We start from the raw sequence: 21,870 nt of genomic DNA, 5'->3' as shown, positions 1-21,870 counted from the left end.
CCACCCTACTTGGGTCTGCTCTCATTATTCACCGATACATCACATAGTCCTAGACACTTGGGAAGTGTCCAATCTGTGACCCAATACATTAGCCATCATAGGGAACTTGTTTGCTGTGTACTAATCTTGTTGTGTATCAAATAATAGTAATAATGAATTTATTACCCACCTCTCCTTGGGCCCTTCCAGATAGGCCCTATATGCCAAGATCTGATTCCAGGTTTTCTGCTTTAAACTGGATTATATGAGTTCGCACTGCCAGATAATCTGGGATAAACAGAAAATATGGGATCAGATCCTTGGATATAGGGCCTGTCTGGAAGGGCCCTTTGTGGCTTGAAACAGGGTACAACTATAACCTTCCTTTCCATGGGAGTACCTGTCAGCCATGTACTTTGGGGGAAGAAGAATTCCCAAAGTAAGGATAAAATTGATTTGTTAATAGAAATATGAAAACATAATTTAAAATAATTGTCCAAAATGTGGTTCAAACACCATCTATTAAAATAAATTTTAAAAAGAAGCATTGGAATTTGCTTTATATTGTATTTTCTTCTTCCTTTTTTGCTTTGCTCCTGTAACAATTCCTCCCTCATTTCACCTGTAGTCTCTTGTCCTCAGTTTGTAATTTTTTTAAAAAAATGTGTTTTATAATATGTTTTTAAAAATCTGCCCTTTTTGAGTTGGTTTTTATTTATTCATTCCCTCAGGAATCCTTGTGACCTGAGAGGTAATATAGAAATACTTTAAATACATATTTAAATACATTTTTCTTTGTCTCTGGTGCAGCTTCTGAGATTCTCTAGGAATGCCCTTATACCTGCTTTCCTAATTGCCTTTTCCTGCTGCAACATCTTCTGCAAGTCCAGCTCTTTTTCTCTGGAAATCATTCATGATTTATTTCCTGCACTTTGTCCTTCTGTGCTTTCAGACAGTGGACTGAACCAAATGCAGTGTAGATGCCTTGATTCAGATTGCATCTTACATTTTTAGTAGTGGGAGAGGTGGTAGCTATTTATATCTCTCTCTGTCTTTCTTGCCCAATTACTATTTTTCCCTTAATTGTTTTTTCTGACCTAAATCACTGTCCCCTGATTCTACTTATAGTTTTGTAATGAAAAAGCATTCAGGTACTGAGCTAAGAAATTACTTTGCTCTTTTTACCTGCGTCACGTTTCTGGGACACTAATCATATTCAGTTTTTAGCAGGCCATATTGATAAGGATTTTGTCTTCCCATGAAATTAAAATACAGCCTGAAGTTCAGTATGCTCACTTTTGATGTCTTGGTATCATGATTAGGATAAAAATCGAAGGCTTTTATGTCCGGAATCACTGAGTTGTAGTAGGTTTTTTGGGCTGTATGGCCATGTTTTAGAAGCACTCTCTCCTGACATTTCGCCTCACAACCTCTGAGGATGCCTGCCATGGATTCAGGCAAAACGTCAGAAGAGAATGCTTCTAGAACATGGCCATACAGCCCGAAAAACCTACAACAGCCTAGGATATTGATATTATCCAAGGAGATGTTTTTCTTAAGTATACTTTTTCTACTTCCTATCTCACCCAGGGTTTTAACGTTTTTAGCATTTTATCTTGCACATTTAACCCACCCTTTGTGACTGATTTTATGATGTTATTTTGCATTGCTTATTTTATTTGGGTGTATTATGTATTTGTTGTGTTTATTTTCTAGTGTCTTGTATATTATTTTGTTGTATTATGTTTGGGCTCGGCCTCATGTTAGCCGCCCCGAGTCCCCATTGGGGAGATGGTGGCGGGGTATAAATAAAGATGATGATGATGATGATTATTATTATTATGTGAGAAAGTCATATTTCTCCCTTTTATTGCATATTGATTACAGCAAGGTTGGGGAACTTTGGCCTTCCATATGTCACTGCACTCCTGCTTCCATCAACCCAGCCAGCATGGTTATTAATCTGCCTAAAATCCTTGTGATACTTTTGTAAATTTGCCCTTGAATATTGAGAATCTATGCTTCAGATAATTTTTAAATGTGAAAGCCCTTTGCTTTGGTATCTCTCTTCTTATAGAGCATGATTAATTGAAGGAGGTATACCTGTATATGTTTTATATTCCACAGTAAGGTCTGCTTTATAGCTGGCAGTGTTGCATACGATATATGGGGGGAAATTCATATGTAGGACCCACTGGAAGAAACATTTCCATAAGCTCAAATTTTCCTCAGTGTTCATGAGATGACAACCTGAGAAAATACTAAGAGGACTGGAGTGTCTACTAGCTGTATGTTCTAGTCCATTTTCTATGCAGGTTTTAAGTGTTTATTGAAATGCTCTTTTAATTGTTTATTCAAATATCTCTTGCTGCTTTTTGTTTTGTTGGTTCTGTATCACTGCAATGCAAAGATTTCATCTGTGTTCGCTTTCTTGATGGGATTGTCATGAAAAGGGGGGAGCAGAGGATTTCTAAGGTAGAAGCGGACATACCGTACATACTTGTGTATTAGTTGAAATTCTTTTGACAAAACTTGCTCTCCAAAACCTGAGTTGACTTATGTGTGGATCAGTGCTGGAAGCAGGACCCAGTGTGAATGCAGTGACAAGATGCAGAGTCAAGAATTGCTCCCACCCAAAGTCATCAATACACCTTTTCCCCAATCCTTAAACCCCAACCTTAGCTTTAATTACCTCCCCCCACCACCATTTTCTTTTTATTTCTTATGTTATAGAAAAATAGTTCAATAACTATATTTTTTAAAATTGCTCCCACCTCATAACCCTTCCCTTGCCCAAACTGGGGGGAAAAAAACAACGCTTCATCCTCTCCGCTTTCTTTATCAGCACAGGTTGTGTTCACCACCAGTGTAGGTGAGCCTGAAGAACCCAACATACTTTCCATTTTGAACACTTGAGCTTCGGCGGAGTAGCAGCTGCCATTTTTAATAAGGGCTTCTTGTATACGTCTCTCTACAGAGACGGTAATGATAATTTTTAATAGGGGCTTACTGTGAGAGATACAACCTCTCTCATTGTAACTCATCAAATAAACAGATCCTCCCCTGGTCTTGAGCTCTTCCTAAATATGTTCCCTTTATGCATTTTGAAAGGAAGGGAAAAAACTTTGTTTGTTACATGCCCCAAATTTCACCCTTGACTTGACCATGGATCAAAGCAAAATCCACAATTTTCGCCACCAAACATGTCCTTGCCTTATGCATGAGGTCAACCTATACACAAGTATATAGGGTGCTTTGAACAGAAACTAACGTTATATATACTGTATTTATTTATTATGGTCGATGACCACCAAAAAATGAGCAAACGTTGGAATGAGAACATATAAATTTAGGTATTAATAAATTAACATTAAGTTACCAGAAGTCTCTAACAGGCAGTGGAGTGGGCAGAGGGCTATATAACCTGTTTGTAGCTCCCATCAACCCTATCCTGTAGGCATGGGCAAGCCATGGTTCTAAATGATTCTAAAGTACTTACAAAACTCGAGGGCGTTGGTGCTTTGCTTCTAAAGTGTTGCTAAAATTCTGGTGGTGAAAATTTCAGAACTCTAACAAAACTTTCAAAATTTTATTATTTCATTATTGGCGATTTTTATCACAGAATCAATTAGGAACTGCCAATTATAATGAAATTTTGAAAATTTTGTTCGAGTTCTGAAATTTTCACCACCAGAACTTTAGCAACACTTTAGAAGCAAAGCTCTAGCGCCCCCTAGTTTTCAAAGTACTTTAGAACCATTTAGAACCATGGATTGCTCATGCCTATCAAGCATGGCTAATGATTGAGGATTTTAGGCTTAATTGCTCTACAGTCTTTTCAGGTAAGTCATAGGTTTTTTGGCCTTGCTGTAGTTGGTTATACCATTTATTATTTTCCTGAAACATAAGCATCTTTCTGTCTTCTTACTATGGCTTTCTTCCTAGCTAGCTTACCTCTCCCAGATGCCTGTAAGGGAGCTGCCAATATGGTTCCATTTGGATTATTTTGCTTGGATAATGCTAACAGAAGCTAACAGAAGATACCATTGTGCTGAATTATTACTACTATGGCATGATGATGATGTTGGATATTTGTAATGTTGGCTTTCCCATCTAGGGACTACAGCTATTATAAGAAGTGATGTCTGAAGTGGGTAGACTTGTTTTGGATTTATGATGCTGTATTGGAAAGCAATTTTTGATTTTTTTTCAGGCTCATTCAGAGATTAGGTCCTGACAACATTTCCAATAATTTTTTCATATCATAATTTTTATAGTAATGATCTACAGTAGGGGTCCTCAAACTAAGGCCCAGGGACCAGATATGGCCCTCCAAGGTCATTTACCTGGCCCTCGCTCAGGGTCGACCTAAGTCTGAAATGACTTGAAAGCACACAACAACAACAGCAATCCTATCCCATCAGCCAAAAGCAGGCCCACACTTCCCATTGAAATACTAATAAATTTATATTTGGTAAAATTGTTCTTCATTTTAATTATTGCATTGTTTTAAGTGTTTTTTTGCACTACAAATAAGATATGTGCAGTGTGCATAGGAATCCATTCATGTTTTCTTCAAATTATAATCTGTGACCTCGCCCTGTGTTTAAAAAGTTTGAGGACCCCTGATGTACAGTGTTTGCATTGGTATTCACAAGGAAGAGAATGGGGTATTGGTTTGTACTTACTGAATTGTTATGATTTCTCAGTTTCTCTGGCCTGACTTTTTTCAATGTTGTCATTCATTGAACAGCTGAAATGAGAAAATTAGAAGGTTAAAATAAATTTCAAGCAAATCAAGACATGTTAGAGAGTGTGTGATGGTTATGAGTGATGGTCACTCGTTGGCCTGATAGGTGTATTGTGTCCCAATTTGGTGTCAATTCGTCAAGTAGTTTTGGAGTTATGTTAAATCCACAAATGAACATTACATTTTTATTTATATAGATATTATTATTATTATTATTATTATTATTAATAATAATAATAATAATAGCTGAAACCCCAGAGAAGGTGGGGCTCACGCAGAGCCCCTGTTGTGGAGCCCCAAGGGTTCCCCAGAGAACCGCTGTTTGAGAACCGCTGTCTTATGTGATCCTTAATTGAGGCCTGCACTCAATTTCATAGAATCTAACTTTTACTTATTTAGTGAGATGGAGCCTTCTAGTCTTATGTCCTGTCCAAATCTGTTTCAGAGACTTTCTCAAACCTCTCAAATAGATATCTGCTTTCCCAAACCTGTTCTTCTAGTGATGGATGGTAGTTGAAAGGCAGCACTGGAATATAAACCAGAGATAAGTTTGCAAGTAAAAGACAATTATGATTTGAAATATAAATTAAGAATACTTCATTCTAAATGCAGCAGATTTTTTTAATTGTTGAGCAGTTGCAACTGAAACACAACTTTAAGCCTAACACATAGAACGTGGCTTTTAGTTCAACAGGTACTGATAAAGATAAAGTGTGTGTGTTTGTGTGTGTTTGTGTGTAAGAAGCCCAAAGCTTAGCAGGAAGAGACATCTTGCTCAGTCCTGTAAAAACAGGAAGGAGGAAGTCCCTTGCAAATCTGGGTTTACTGATTATCAGTTGAAGTTGCACTACAAAGGATGTCCATTAACAGCCATCAGGGTGATGCATTGCTTATCCAGACTGAACAATAATTACTGTAGTGTCACTACTGCAGAATATTGACCCTGGTTATAGGAAGCAATGTTAACTAACAAACTGTACTCGGCCCTTTCCTGCTTGTAGAAACAGGATACTATTAGTGAGAACAATTCACAGAAACGGCACATACAGGAAATCATGACAAATCGAGTATAAAAGCAAAGCAAAGACTAATAAATGATCTCCTCCTGTTTGCAGAATTTAGGCAAATGCCATTCTTTTGACATGCTGTAATCGCCTAAATTGAACAGCGGCATATTTTTGAGCAGGGATGGAAGAGTTGCTATCACAGATAACGCTCGTGGCGTAGAAAGTCTGTTGAGGGTTTAAGTATATGTTCGTATTGAATTTGTTGTTGAACTTCAGGAAGCACCTGGTTTTTCGAAAGGAATTGATTCAAAAACGCCAGGGAATACAGGAAAAGTTGGCATCGGGAACTGATGATTAGCCTTAAATATATATCGGTAGACAGAGAGGAAACTGTTACGAGCCTTCCTGAGAAAGTGCTGCAGTAATTTAATGTTTGTTACACTGTCTCTTTAGGGATATGTTAATTATCGTTTGGACAGCATCCCAGTGCAAATGCTGCATCCAATTTCAAATGCTGCATCTTCTATTTGGAGATTCAGTGACTTTTCTCTTGATGTTTGTGGAAGGGAAAAACATGCCCTTGCATGCATAATTCATAGTCAGGGTGTTCTGGCATTGTTATGGAATAATCTCCACACTTTGCTACGTGATTGTTTTTGGGTTTTTTTGTTCTTGGAGAAGCAGCTGGTTATGCACAAATGTCTTAATTTTGGAATGGCTGTGATACCTAGAAATTTCTAATTCTGTTATGGTAGGATCTATTTTTCCATAAATCTGAAAAAAGCTTATTTCACTCTAATTGCTTTAAGGGCATATCATAACATTAGTAGTTGAAACTGCAGACAGGAAATTATTTCATCATAATTAGCCAAATATCACAGAATGTCTTCCTCTCCCTGTCACTTTTTTGATCCCTGTTGATTCTGTCTAAATCCTTTTTCCTTCAAGTTTAGTCTGTGATCACTATTTTGCTTTGATCTATGCTTTTTAAAACAAACAAGGGCTCAGTTTGTTTTAATAGTTGTCTACAGCCTTGCTACTCTAAGTGGGGAGTAGTTGAAGAGTTTTCAAGTCTGATACTTGGAAGCGTTTACAAGTCTGATACTAGTAAAGGCAAAGGTTTCCCCTTGACATTAAGTCTAGTCGAATCTGTCTCTGGCAGGTGGTACTCATCTCATTTTCTAAGCCGAAGAGGTGGCATTATCCGTTGTCCATAGACACCTCCTAGGTCATGTGGCTGGCATGACACAGCACCGTTACCTTCCCTCTGAAGCGGTACCTATTGATCTACTCACATTTGCATGTTTTCGAACTGCTAGGTTGGCAGAAGCTGGGGCTAACAATGGGAGCTCACTCCATCCCATGGATTTGAACCACTGACCTTCTTATCAGCAAGTTCTGCAGCTTAGCGGTTTAACCCACCGCACCACCATAATCCTGTTTCATGGCAGGGAGTTGGACTGGATGGCAAACGAGGTCTCTTCCAATGCTATGATTCTGTGATTCTGAGTGTCGCTATTATGCAAAGGGGCCAGACTCACAGGCAGATGAGGCTTGACACCTTGCATGCCTCTGAGCTATGAGGCTTGCTTTGCCAAGGTAAGCCCTTTGTAGCTGCAGAGGGAAGTAGCCGAGGGAAGCCGCATAGCAGCATGTTTCATCACCTAATAGTCGCCACTGCATAATAGTCGACATGCATAATAGTCGCACCCCCTTTAAAACAAAAAAAGGGGAAAGGAAAATTATTATGTAGTGAAATATATTTGTTGAAATTTAGCTCGGAGTAGGAAAATGTTTGAAATATGACTTGTACATATAATTTTTAATTGGCATGAAGGTAAATTGTATCTTGTGCTATATATTGCACTGAGCAATTCTCAGGAAGCTAGTAGACTGCATCATAAACACATCAGTACATTTGAGTTCTTGTTGTATACATTTATATGCTTTTTCTTTTGTGCACGTTCGTTTTCTAAACTTTTCACCTTTCTGAAATGTTCAACCCATCACTTTGTGAGCGGCTGTTTTAATTAGGATCTCCCTTATATCTTGTCTGATTCTACACAGCTTACCCTTATCTCTATACACTAAACTGCCTTCAGATTTGATGGAGGCTAATGCTGCAAATCTTGATTGATTTTGTTATTTCATGCAAGGATGAATTATTTCCATCAAAAATGAATATTTCTGTGCTATATTCTCACCCTAGTCACAGAGTCTGAAATGTTTTAGCAGATTGCTTAAAGGTATATGAGGGCAGGAACACTTTTATACTTTTGAGCAAACAATACGTTGCCTATGCAGAACCCAGATTTTTGCACAGAAAAAAACCCCATGTGTGTTAATTTCCCAGAACAGTTCAGGATGTCATACTCGAAGAAAAATGTGCAAAAGTCTTGATGCTGTATTGTTCTTTCAGATGGGGCTTTCTGATGGGATTTTCCTGGCTTTTTTTCAGCCAGGAAATGAGTTTTTAAAATTTGCGATGGAGGATCTTATCTCATTGACAATGCAGAAGGAAGCTTCAATTGCCTTTCCAGTTGGCTCTTATACTTAGACTATCCAGCTTGATAGGAATGTGTTATGTTGATATTTTTTGCTTCAAGCATATTGTTTAATGAAAGGTGATACACAAAGTGATTAATTCCATACACATACTCATCCACTTCCCCTGTCTATACATGTGTCCACTGAATGGCTTCCTTCCTAATGCTGCGACCCCTTAATACAGTTCCTCATGTTGTGGTGACCCCCAACCAGAAAATTATTTTCGTTGCTACTTCCATAACTGTAATTTTGCTACTGTTATGAATTGTCATGTAAATATCTGATGCGTTTTCATTCACTGGACCAAATTTGGCACAAATACCCAATACACCCAAGTTTGAATACTGGTGGGGTTGAGGGGATTGATTTTGTCATTTGGGAATTGTAGTTTCTGGGATTTCTAGTTCACCTACAATCAAAGAGCATTCTGAACTCCACCAACAATGGAATTGAACCAAACTTAACACACACTTCTCCCATGACCAACAGAAAAAAACTGTAAGGGTTTGGTGGGCATTGACCTTGAGTTTTGGAGTTGTAGTTCACCTACATCCAGAGAGCACTGTGGACTGAAACAATGATGGATCTGGACAAAACTTGGCACGGATATTCAATATGCCCAAATGTGAACACTGGTGGAGTTTGGGAAAATAGACCTTGACATTTGGGAGTTGTAGTTGCTAGGATGTATAATTCACCTACAATCAAAGAGCATTCTGAACCCCACCAATGATAGAATTGGGCCAAACTTTCCACACAGAAACCCCATGATCAGCAGAAAATACTGGGTTTTCTGGTGGTCTTTGATGACCCCTCTGACACCCCCTCATGACCCCTCCAGAAATACTGCCTTAGAGGAAAGCAATACAACCACTATTTAATCAATCTTGCCAAGAAAACCCCATTGTAGGTTCACCTTAAACGTCCCATAGGTCATGAATAACTTGAACAGCAAGTTGTGGTAACACAGAAGCGGTTATCGTTCACACTAATCCATGCTTAGTGTTCTAACTTTGGTATATTTGGTATATTTGAAATCACAATTGGTTGTTTTTGCTACACTGCAACAAAAGATCCTAGTAGTTTGCTGTATTCTGCATTAAGCTTCTTGTAAGTATGGGTTCGTATTAGAGCTTCAAAATGTTACTTTAAAAAACAATTTGTGTTGAATTTTCATAATTTTCTAATATTAGTGTGCTACAATGGACCCTTGGGGTTTCATTTTAGGACACCCCTCATGGATACCAAAACTCCTGGATCCTCAAGTATACAATCACATAAAATACTGTTCCTTATATAAAATGGTAAAAACAAGCTTTGATTTTTAGATTTTTGAATGTTTTTGTAACAGCCCGGACTCCTTTTGTTCCTCGTCCTTTGTCCTTGTCCATTTGGAAAATAGCGAAATAGATCTAGAGAAGATCTGGGCTGAGTCTCCTTGTGGAGAGAAAATGTGGAGTATAAATGAATATTAATGATGATGATGATGATGATGTTTCTGCAGTAAATAATGCAATAAAGTATGACAGGGAAAAATGGGATTCTTCGCTAAGAAATCATACTTTAACTATGTGTGTCTACGTACAACTGGCACAGTAAAAAGCAGTTGCCTCCATAATCCCTTATTTGACCACATGTAAACAGCAAAACAGGGAAAGGGAAAAGGGAAAAAGAGACAAGTCTGCCTCAGCAGTTATTCCCAGCATAGAACCCAAAGATCTATATGTTTGATCACCAAAATGGAAATCAGAAGAAAAGTGGAAGTTGGTGAAAGAAAATTAAATCTGGGTGCATTTTGAGGGGGGGGGGGGAAGCCTTATTGTTGTCTTTAGAAGATTAAAACATCTTTGTTTACTTATATGAGGTTAACCTGACTTGATTATTTAATTTCACTTGTTTGTTTTGTGTGTTTTTTTGTTGTGTCAGGAGCGACTTGAGAAACTGCAAGTTGCTTCTGGTGTGAGAGAATTGGCCGTCTGCAAGGATGTTGCCCAGGGGATGTCCGGATGATTTTGATGTTTTTATCATCCTTGTGGGAGGCTTCTCTCATGTCCCTGCATGAGGAGCTGGAACTGATAGAGGGAGCTCATCCGCCTCTCCCCAGATTCAAACCTGTGACCTGCGGTCTTTAGTCCTGCCGGCACAGGAGTTTAACCCACTGCGCCACCAGGGGCTCAATTTCACTTGTGAATTATGGTGAATGGCTCTTCATTTTCATGGTATAGGGATGTATCCCTATATTCTCCATGCCATTTCAGCTCAATATTTTGTTAAAGAAGTAATGCTCTGCAGCATATTTACTTTGCTAACTGTATTGCAAAATTGGTGTATTGCAATGAGCATCTTTCTTTGTCGCATACGATAAAGGACTTGCCACATATTACTGTCTTTTCTAGTAATCAATAATTTTCAAGACAAGATTTTTAAAAAGATAAAAAGATTATAGGGGAGAGGAGAGAGAATACAGCAATACTTTTAAGAACAACTTCTTTTACATATTCTAATGTTTCAGATGCAGATTTGGAAGAATGGAATTGATATCTATTAAAGCTAGTGCTTAAATCATTTAGTGTCTAAGATGCCACTGGATTCTTTCCCACCTCTTTTCTTTGCCCCCTGTTTTATATTGAAAGATTAACATGACTTTGTATTTGAAAATTGCAAACAAGAATTGCATCTTTTATTATTGTTCATGTTGTATGTTTGAAAGCGAGTAAAACATTAAAAATAACATAACAGAAATATAGTCAAGCAAGAGATTCCATTACAAACAAAGGACAATATCCAGTAAAGGACTATTGCCACTAGAACTGTGAATCCCAGCAGAACTGGACAGGGAATAGTTCCCTCTCCCCATTGCAATATGTACTAAAAGTGTATCTGAAGGACTGGAAAATCACCCAAAAACATATTTTGAAGTGATTCCAAAGGCCACAGGGCAAAGGACATGTGAACAAAGTTCCTTGACAGCTGCTAGCAAAAAGCTAGATATAGCGTAAATATTCTTCAGCTTTCTGAGATGTGAAATTCTACATATGGTGTACTAAATACAACAAATTGCATAAGTTGGAGCTGTGGTGCTATAAATAACCATGAGCTTTGGCATTCTGAGAATAGAGTATTGTTTTCTTGGGTGCATCTGCTGTTCTCTCTTTGACTCAAAGACATAGCCGTCTTAGCCTGGACTATCAGTATGCAAAGGATCTCCTCTTTGACTCAATTTTGTACATTGGTAGTGGTTACATTTTATAGTGGCCCATCGCTCCAGTGTTGATAGTTGATGTTGCTTAAACATTTCTTTTTTTCTGCTAAGGGTTTCAGCCTCAAGAAGCAGAAATTCATAAACATTTTGCAAGCATGTGGTTAACTTCTCTGTTGGAAAGGTTGGTTTAGGTCCCTTCTACACTTCCAAATAATCCAGTTTGATTATTTATTTACTTACCACATTTGTATCCTACCCTTCTCCCCCCTAAGGGGACTCACAGCAAAGGCACAATTTGATGCCTTAAGCACATATAAAAGAAAACAACATATACTTTAAAATCACATAATTAAAACATATCACTTAAAGTAATTACTTAAAATCACACAGTCCAAAAAGTATATTCCAGGAGCCATTCCAACTGTCATTTGCATTGTTCATTATTGCACTGAGAAATCATTGTTGCACTGGGAATCATTGTGCAAACGCTTGGTCCCACAACCAGGATTTAACTTTCTTCCTAAAGGTCAGGAGGGGGCTAATCTAATTTCCCCGGGGAGTTCCATAGTTAAGGGACTACCACTGAGAAGGCCCTGTCTCTTGTCCCCACTAGTCGCACTCGTGAAGGAGGTGGGATGGAGAGCAGGGCCTCGCCGAGGTGGTTCATAGGGGAGATACATTCGGACAGATAATCTGGGCCGGAACCGTTTAGGGCTTTATAGCCTAAAGCCAGCACTTTGAATTGTGCTTGGTTGCAGACTTGCAGCCGATGGAGCTGGCACAGCATGGGAGTTGGGTGCTCCTTGTACGTTGCTCCAGTTAGAAACCTGGCTGCCACTCGTTGGACTACTTGAAGCTTCCAAACAGTCTCCAAAGGCAACCCAGTTCAAAGTGGATAATCTGGATTTTATATGGCAGTATAAAAGGGGCCTTAGAGCAGCCAAGCTTTCCAACCATTTCATGTTTGCAATATGCTTTTGAGACCTGCATCATTTTGCAACTCAGTCATTCAGTTTTACTAGCAAACTGGAGTTTAAACCAACCCCTCATAAAAGATAGGGACACATACATAGACTGTAATAATGAATTGTATGAGGACTCAATGTATCTCATTATTCATTTAGATATTTTTTTAAAAAAATATATGATTTGTAAGATAATAACATTCATTGCTAAGATTTTTGCCATTTCTGGTTACCTTCCTGCGACACACCTACGCAATGCAGCTGACACATTAATGCTTTAGAGGGGCATAAAAAGCTCCAAAAGTGGAGGAAGCAGAGAAGTCAGTAATAAGAATGGGAGAAACCTTGCTCTGATCCAGTGCATAGAATACAGTTCCCATATTCCTTTACTAATGGGCCGCTATTTTTGGAGTAACCATAGAGGTAGCGAATAATAGTTTGCCTCCTCTTTCAATAAAGAAAATAATTTATGTGACTGTCCTTCCGCAGTATTCCATGTATCTCCAGGATTTACAAAGGTGACAGAAAGGATGTAAAACTGTTTTATTCCACATGGTGGCAAGGAAAAGTTTGACTTAGTAGAAATTTGATAATTTACCTTCAGAAAATAATTTTTTACAACTCCCACAAGGTGGTGCTATTTCCATATGTAGACACAAACACATGCTCTGGTTGATATCTTTGTTTTACATTTCTTGCAGAATATAGAAAGTTGTCTATGAAATGGTATGGGCTCTTTTCCCATGTATATTGGACTTTGCTTAGATCTTTTCTGAGAAACAAAACAATTTGCAGGAAGTGTATTCTTCATTTCTAATAAAAATATGGATCATTTTGTTGTTGTTGCTATTATTATTATTATTATTATTATTATTATTTGTACTCCATTTTTCTTTCAGGGCCAAGGCTCGCAGCAGCCTACACCCTTAAAAACAATTCAAGTTAAAAACCTATGAAACATCATTATCAAAATAGAATTAGGTGTTGCAATTATTCAAACAATTCCTTTAAAATCCAATTAAAATGACTAGATAAATAACTGATGAACCCAAAGTACCATGTAGCACCCTTGCCCATTCTTAAAAACCTTCTGCTTTAAAAACCTATGATGTCCCAAATACATATTTTGTGCAAGTGGTTGTGTAGATACTTGAAAAAGGCACACATACACACTATATAAGCCTTTGGATAAACCCACGCTTTGTGGATGGCATACTGTAATTCTGTTCCTTTTACTACCATATGCATAGTGCGGTTATTCTAGTTTCACTTCCCTGAGTCCATCCTATACAAAGGAATCCTGGGATTTGCACTTTAGGGAGTGAATAGTACTGTCCAAGAATATTTATTGCAGTGCTTCACCAGACTATCGATTTTATGATCCCATACCGCTATGGCAGTTAAAGTGGAATAATAGCACTATAATTGTGTAGTGTGAATGGTCTCCAGCCTTTGTTACTGAATAAAGAATAAATCGGTTTGGAGACCAACTTGTTTGGTCTCTTGTTAAGAAGGAAGAACTTGGGTGTCTCATTTATTGAGCAACCTGGACTATTCTGAGACATACAGTGGGCCTTTGGTATCCACTGAGATGTTGCTCCAGAACCCACATGGATATCAAAATCTATGATATAAATCCATGATATAAATGCCCTTGTAAAAGAATGTTCTTTTATACAAAGTGGCAAAATCAAGTTTTGCTTTTTGGATTTTGAGTTGAATATTTTAAAGCAGAGTTCTCGTATTTCATGTTGGTGTCACACTTTTGAGAAATGCATCATTTTGTGACACAGTAAATCAGTTTACTAGCAAACTGGAAGTTAAATGACCCCTTATATGAGAGATGGACACGTACATAATATAATACATAAGGGCACATTTCATTTATAAGTTTAAAAATATATGGCGTATTATTGCTTATTTCACATGGACTCAGAGGTTTCTCACTGTATTCACATGACACACCTGCACACTGCAGCTGACACACTAATGCAGGGGTCCTCAAACTAAGGCCTGGGGGCCGGATGCGGCCCTCCAATGTCACTTACCCGGCCCTCACTCAGGGTCAATCTAAGTCTGAAACGACTTGAAAGCACACAATAATAACAACAATCCTATCTCATCAGCCAAAAGCAGGCTCACACTTTCTACTGAAATACTAATAAGTTCATATTTGTTAAAATTGTTCTTTTTAATTATTGTATTGTTTTTAAGTAATTTTTGGACTACAAATAAGATCTATGCAGTGTGCATAGGAATTTATTCATGCTTTTTTCAAATTATAATCCAGCCCTCCAACAGTTTGAGGGACTTTGACCTGGCCCTCTGTTTAAAAGGTTTGAGGACCCCTGCACTAATGTGTCATGATAAACAATTTGGAAAGCTGTTTTAAAGCATTGATGCAAAATCCATGGATGTACATATATTCAATGAGCAAGGGAATAAACATTAACAAGGCTTTTGCTATATATATAGTTTTGATGCAGTTGTTTTATGGACTGTATAAACTTGTGGTCTTCATGTTGTTTTTCTATATTTCTATATATCCTGCCTTTTCTTAGTCAAGACAGTTTATAAAATTAGGTGCAGCTAAAAATTGTGCTAAATCTAAGAAAGGAATGCTAGCTCTTCCATGGGTTTGGATTTTTAATGGAGTATTTATGCTAAGACTGGTACTGATTGTTTCCCTTACTACATTTCCCTTCGAAAATACGACTTTATGAATTGAAGCTGAAATATTACGTTGTTTTGAAAATGAAAGTATTTGAACACTGGGCTGGCATTTGCCACTAGGGGGTTATTTGGGTTATCTATCGGCTGTATTTGATTAGTTCCTAGAAGGGTTTAAAATGCAATTTTATGATGCTCTACATATGCATTCATCACAGTATTTCAGTATTTATAAATGACTATTTATTATTTATTTATTTACCACTCTTTTATCCCGTCCTTTTCAGTCCGAAGGCAACTCAGGGCGGCATACAAACTGGCAATTTTTAGGGAATCTCTAGATTAATTTTTAGGGAATCTGACATGGTAAGAGGAGTGGGCTCTATTAGACTAATATTTGAGTATTATGGTTCAGATGAAGCATAGAATTGAAATATCGCTGGTCCAGTATATATAGATCAATATAATGTCTAGCTCAATTTCTATATATTTTTCTTGTCCAAAGGTAGTTTTGCATATGAATAACTATAATTAAATTTGTAATTTGAGGTTTTTTTTTTAAATACTCTTCCTTTACTTAAGCTTTGAATATTAATTGCTCCTCAAATTTTATATACTTGGCAGGTCTGTCTATGACGATCAACCAAATGCGCACCAGAAGTTTATTGAAAAACTAGATGCCTGCATACGCAATCATGACAGGGAGATTGAAAAGATGTGCAATTTTCACCATCAAGGTTTTGTGGATGCTATTACGGAACTGCTTAAAGTGAGGGCGGATGCCGAAAAATTAAAGGTAATACACTTGTTTTGTTTTTGATGTCAGTTTAAAAACAATGAACTGATTTGTTTGTGCTGTACAGGTCAGATCCATAATTGTGCATACCCCTTTAAAGTATTGACATGTAGTATTTCCTTGCTTCTAAGTTACACTTTTCTCCCATATAAACATCTTTCAAAATGGGGGGAATTTATTAATTTATTGTTTTATGATGTTTTTATTGATCTATGTAGTGAATTTTTATCTATGTTTAAATGTTTTGGCTATTTTTATATTGTTATGGGCATCAAATTGTGCCGTTCTGTAAACCGCCATGAGTCGCCCCCGAGCTGAGAATGGCGGTATAGAAATATAGTAAATAAATAAATAAATAAATTCCATTGGTGATATTGAAATTAGTTGTAGGTCTTAGAATCAATGACATACAGCATTTGCCGACTGATACAAAAAATATTACAGTGGTGCTGATAGGGCTATTATTAAATTGTAATTAATTGTAGTTAATAGTGCGGTCATTATATGACAGACTACATAACCCTTTTTAAAATCAAGTTTGTATATACCTCCCGACAAGAGGCATATCTGATATGACATTTTCCTCTTTGAGCAGACATTTCTCCTGTTTCCTCAAAACCATGGTGGAATTGTTGGGATTCTTTAGAAACGTATGGTGAGAGTTCCTCAGAAGTAAAATATGGAACTAGTCTCCTTAGCTCTCTTTACACATTTGCAAGAAAAAAAATATGCACACCAGACAGAATGAGCATAGTTCACCAGAGGTTATGATTAGAACAGCATTATATAAAGGATATTCAGATAACAAGAGACCAAATACAGCATCAATGAGGTCATTGAGCATCTTTGTTCAGAAATTAATGAGTTTTTTAATAAACTAGAATGTGCTCCCTTATTATGATGACCTAATGAGTCACTTAATATGTGGGAAAGTCTGAGGTCGAGCTTTGCCTGCACCTGCGGCATTAAAATGTTGCTGTGGCTTGGAGATTTCCACGTTTGATGTTAATCAACCACCCAGTGTTTGCATTCAGCAAAGTATGAATGTTTAATTACCATAAAATGCAATCACCATTTCTTGCAGACAATGAATGGCACATAGAGCTCATTGAGGTTATCAAAAAGGGACCAGTGGTCAATTGGGTCAATGATTTGAATTGTTTGACAGACCTACAGAAACAAATAAAGTTCAAAAATCCCAAGTAAATTTGAGAAGTTTGCCACAGAATCTGTTAGAAAGAACTGTCATAACTAATTGAAGTTAACAAAAAAACCCTTGGTGATCAAAAGTTCAAGTTCAAGCTGTAGAGTTAATTTGGATTTGCATGTCTTTGTTCTGAGTTTCTCACGAAGCATGATCTGATTACAAGGGTGAACAGTTGCATCAGGGCAATATATGCATATTTGTCTAACAAAGGTGAAATTATTTTTAAAGGTCCAAGTTACTGATACCAACCGAAGGCTTCAAGATGCTGGGAAAGAGGTGAGAAAAATGATGCTTCCTCTGTGTTGAATGAGATTTTTTTTGTTTGGAAATAGCTGGCTTCCATAATTTAACTGCAACTTGTTTTATTTTTTATTTGTTTAAAAAATATCCAAGGTGATAGCTCAAACAGAAGATATCATCCAGTGTAGACTTCAGCAGCGAAATATTACAACAGTGGTTGAGAAGCTTCAGTTGTGTCTCCCAGGTGAGTTAGTAGCACCTGAAAAACAATGTTGACATATGAAAGTTGTACATTTCAGCCAAGTGATGTCAAGATTGTCTGTGTTGTATTTTAAAAAACAAATATCATTGTAGGCCTAGTTGGTATTTTGTAGCAGAGAGTCACGGTGGCTATTTCTGTTCCCATTATGTATCTATCAATGCTTATGATGACGATGATTGATTTAATGCAGGGGTAGATAAATTATATGTTTACATGTTTACTATTTATTTATTCTCTCAGAAGCAATACATTATAATGTATTTTTAAAAAAACACAAAGTTTAAAACTTGACATTATAATAGATGCAAATATGTTTACTACAAACCCAAGGTTCTTTAGAATTACATTTAGAACTAAAGAATTCTGAACCTAGGAAAACAAGATGGCACTCACTCTTTCCATTAAGAGTCCCCGGTGGCACAATGGGTTAAAACCTTGTGCCAGGAGGACTGAATACCAACAGGTCATAGGTTCAAATCTGTGCAGAGTGTGGAAGAGCTCCCTCTGTCAGCTCCAGCTCCCCATGCGGGGGCATGAGAGAAGCCTCCCCCAAGGATAGTAAAACATCCAGGCATCCCCTGGGCGATGTCCTTGCAGACAGCCAATTCTCTCACACTAGAAGTGACTTGCAGTTTCTCAACACGAAAAAAAATCCTTCCATTAAAAAATACATCAATTTTTTGTTGATATCATTGGAACAATAGACAGCCAGAAATACTTGCCAATCTCCTATGAATCATCCAAAGTTATGTAAATAATACATAATGTTTTCATGCTGTTAAATGTCAGGCTTTATTTGCTTATTGCTGAAACTTACAGTTTCACCGGGAATTGAATGTCCTCCACTATAACTTTCCCCCCTTCCCAGTATCACAATTTCCACACGTTTAGTTTGAGTAGCTATTGAAATATCATGCATAGCCCTTTTGAATATGCCAGTGGTTTTCCCACATAGTGTACATTTTATGGGAATTGACCCTGCGGACACCGACAACCATCCTTTGTTGTTGTTTGCTGTAAATTGCAGGCATTACAGTAGGTGGTACTGTTGGTATACAAAGCACCGTCCCTAGGAATTAATTATACACAGGAAGCCCTGAAAGTTTTAGGTTTGCTCTCAGTAAGAAAATGTTGGCAGGTTTGCATTGAGATAGGCTTCAACTTGCTGTTTTGATCTCAGCGTTTTTCTCAATGGATCATTGCCCCTCGCTGCCCTCTGCACACATTAAATTGCCTTGAAATGACACCGCATGGTTTTATTCTTGTATTGTAAAATCTTTCTCGAAGGGTGTTTAAGTATGTAAAACTGTACATAAAGGAGAATATGTATATATTGTAATCTTTACATGATTTGTGGTAGGATTGATAAGTTTCAATGTCTTCATTTATGCAGTACTGGAGATGTACAGCAAATTAAAAGAGCAGATGAATGTAAAAAGGTGAGTAGAATTCTTTTCAACCAGACTATAACTTTTTCTAATGAATGGGTTCATCCACTTGTCTTCTACAATTACTGATGGAATGGTAAAGACTACTCTGGTCAAGACATATAATGAATCTTGGTCCGGTCATTGTATTCTTTTCATGTCTTTGTTTCATGTCTGTCATTACAAGTGAACAGATGTTATGAGAAAAATGAAGCATTTTCAAGGGCTTAATGATCGTCTTGAGAAAATAAGCTCAATTTTAAGTAGCATGCAATGCGGTGACATCTTTGAGCTGAATTCATCATGGTATTTATAGTCTGGTTTTAGAATTTTTAAAACAGGCTGTGCTCAAGTGGTAAATCATAACAACGGCAAAACAGGCTCTTTGCATTTTTACTGTTTGCCTACAACTGCAATTCAGCATATCTTTATGTGGTTTTAAATCCTACAAATCGCAGTGGAGCTAGTTTCTAGAAAATCTTGCATAGGATTGCTCTGTTGAGGTTTCAGAAAAGCCAATTCTAAACAAATGTGTATTTCTCTGAAAAGAAAAAAAGAGTGAAATCTTGCGGTATATATATATATATATATATATATATATACTGTTGGTTGTTATATCGTTTAGTATTTAATGTTGATATTATAATTGTAAAACTTGTGCAAATACTTGCAATAAAACCCATTTTACAGCTTAATCTCTATAGTTAAATTATTGCCTTTTAAATCCACTCCCAAGAAATGTTGGTAGATGTTACAATTTCATGGGAGCTTACCTAACTAAAATTATGAAGCCTCTTTTGCTTCTCAAATGTGTTCATTTTCTTTGTTTCCATTTTTTAAAAAAAAAATTGTCTAACTAGGGCCCTTCCACACAGTCATATAACCCAGAATATTAGAGCAGGAAATCCCACCATATCTGCTTTGAACTGAGTTATCCAAGTCTTCACTGCCATATATACTGGTCAAAGGATATATGGCAAAGGATATAAATCAACTACTAAGCTTGCAAACTTTGTGTTTTGTCTGTCTGTCTGTCTGTTTGTTTGTTTTGTTAAAAATGTAATACAAATGTCTGGTTGCTCCTGACACAATAAATAAATAAATACTGCCATATATTCCAGTTCAAAGCAGAAAATGTGGGATTTTATTCAGCTGTGAGGAAAGGGCCCTTGTGCTGTTCATATTTTTTTCCTTCTGTATTATTCAATTAAAATCCGGGGAACTAATGGAAGCATCACTAATTCTTAATCTGTGATGCTTTGTTGCATGGCTGTAATTCCCCGCTTCAGCTGATAAACTACACTTAGTTTGAACATTGACTGCATCAACACCAACATTTCTTGGATGAGAAGGAACACTCTTATGCCTGTGTGGATGGGTGAGGAGATAGTTTGCCCAGTAGCAATGAAATTAATGCTGTCCAAAATCTGATGTTGCAGATGCATGAAGTAAGAATACCTGCTAATAGGTAATAGCTCTAAATATTGAGAGTAGGTGAGACAAGTTGTGCACACTACAAAACAGAAATACAGAAGGCAGTGTACAAATGGTTGTTACTTTCCCTAGCTTAATTTCCTTCTTTGGTTGTGTCCCAAGTTTACTTTGGGAAGAGTGTGGCTCTAGTCTGGATGTACTGTTGGACATCTCCATTCACCCCCACCATCTACATAAACAACAAATATTATCAAAATTGAGAAGCATTACCAGCAAATAAGGAATACATTGTTATAGGGCAGGGGTCCTCAGACTTAAACAGAGGGCCGGGTCACAGTCCCTCAAGCTGTTGGAGGGCTGGATTATAATTTGAAAAAAGCATGAATTCCTATGCACACTGCACATATCTTATTTGAAGTGCAAAAAACACTTAAAACAATACAATAATTAAAATGAAGAACAATTTTAACAAATATAAACTTAGTATTTCAGTGGGAAGTGTGGGCCTGCTTTTGGCTGATGAGATAGGACTATTGTTGTTCTTTCAGGTCATTTCAGACTTAGGTTGACCCTTAGCGAGGGCCGGGTAAATGACCTTGGAGGCCTGTATCTGGTCCCTGGGCCTTAGTTTGAGTACCCTTGTTATAGGAAAAGTGACAAATATATCCTCAAGTTCATAGAGAAAGCCACAGAAATATTTCCAAGTTGGAAACTTCCCTTTTCATCATAAGGTTTTCATATCTGTGTCTATTCTAATGGTTAATGCAAGTACGAGGTGAGTTTATTGGAGGTCTCATTTGCTCTGTTAATATGCAAAGAAAATAGAAAATAAGTTACCTTAAAAAAAAATCTTGAGTTTTGCCAGTATACTGACCTAGCAGACTTCCAAAGCAATTCCTTATAGAATGGGAATGTTATGATGCATGACCCAGCTAATAGGAAAGGCCAAACATGAACTCAGCTTGTAGGGCAGCACAGATAGATCATTGTTTTAGTAAGTCAGCAGACACATCAAATACAAACAAACAAATACAATCAGATTGCCAAGCTCATAAAAAGCTGTTTCAATTTCAAAGAAAATGATTATATTTTTCATCAGACATTTTCTCTTGTGTATAAACTGGCTGCTTTAACTTCAGAAAGGGCAACAAATTGTTTCTCTAATTGATTATAGTCTTGCAGAAGAAAATTCAGTTTGCCCTCAATCACTGCCACCTTATAAGAATTCTCCCTGATATCATGTTTTCTAGCATTGTTGTGGCTTAAAACCATCCACCAAGTGGTCAGAAATTCAGTTTCAGCATCCAAGGAAAACAGATAAGTAAAGTTACCAAGGGAATGTGAACACAGCAAATGCAAGAGTATTAATTGAATGTTTTTCAAT

General features: G+C 37.2%; 1 protein-coding gene across 4 annotated transcripts in view; it reads left to right on the top strand.

The window, feature by feature from the left end:
• EXOC6 (exocyst complex component 6) overlaps window positions 1-21,870 on the top strand; it is a 156,754-nt gene that overhangs the window by 24,826 nt on the left and 110,058 nt on the right. For all 4 annotated transcript variants that reach the window (XM_060768715.2, XM_060768714.2, XM_060768716.2 and 1 more), the window contains exons 2-5: window positions 15,745-15,916; window positions 17,352-17,399; window positions 17,517-17,607; window positions 19,019-19,064. In XM_060768715.2, the coding sequence (XP_060624698.2) occupies window positions 15,745-15,916; window positions 17,352-17,399; window positions 17,517-17,607; window positions 19,019-19,064 (357 nt within the window). The remainder of the gene's footprint in view (window positions 1-15,744; window positions 15,917-17,351; window positions 17,400-17,516; window positions 17,608-19,018; window positions 19,065-21,870) is intronic.

This window comes from Anolis sagrei, chromosome 3 (genome assembly GCF_037176765.1).
Source record: "Anolis sagrei isolate rAnoSag1 chromosome 3, rAnoSag1.mat, whole genome shotgun sequence".
Taxonomy (NCBI): domain Eukaryota; kingdom Metazoa; phylum Chordata; class Lepidosauria; order Squamata; family Dactyloidae; genus Anolis; species Anolis sagrei.
Note: the sequence above shows the minus strand (reverse complement) of the source record. Positions and strands in the feature narration are given on the sequence as shown.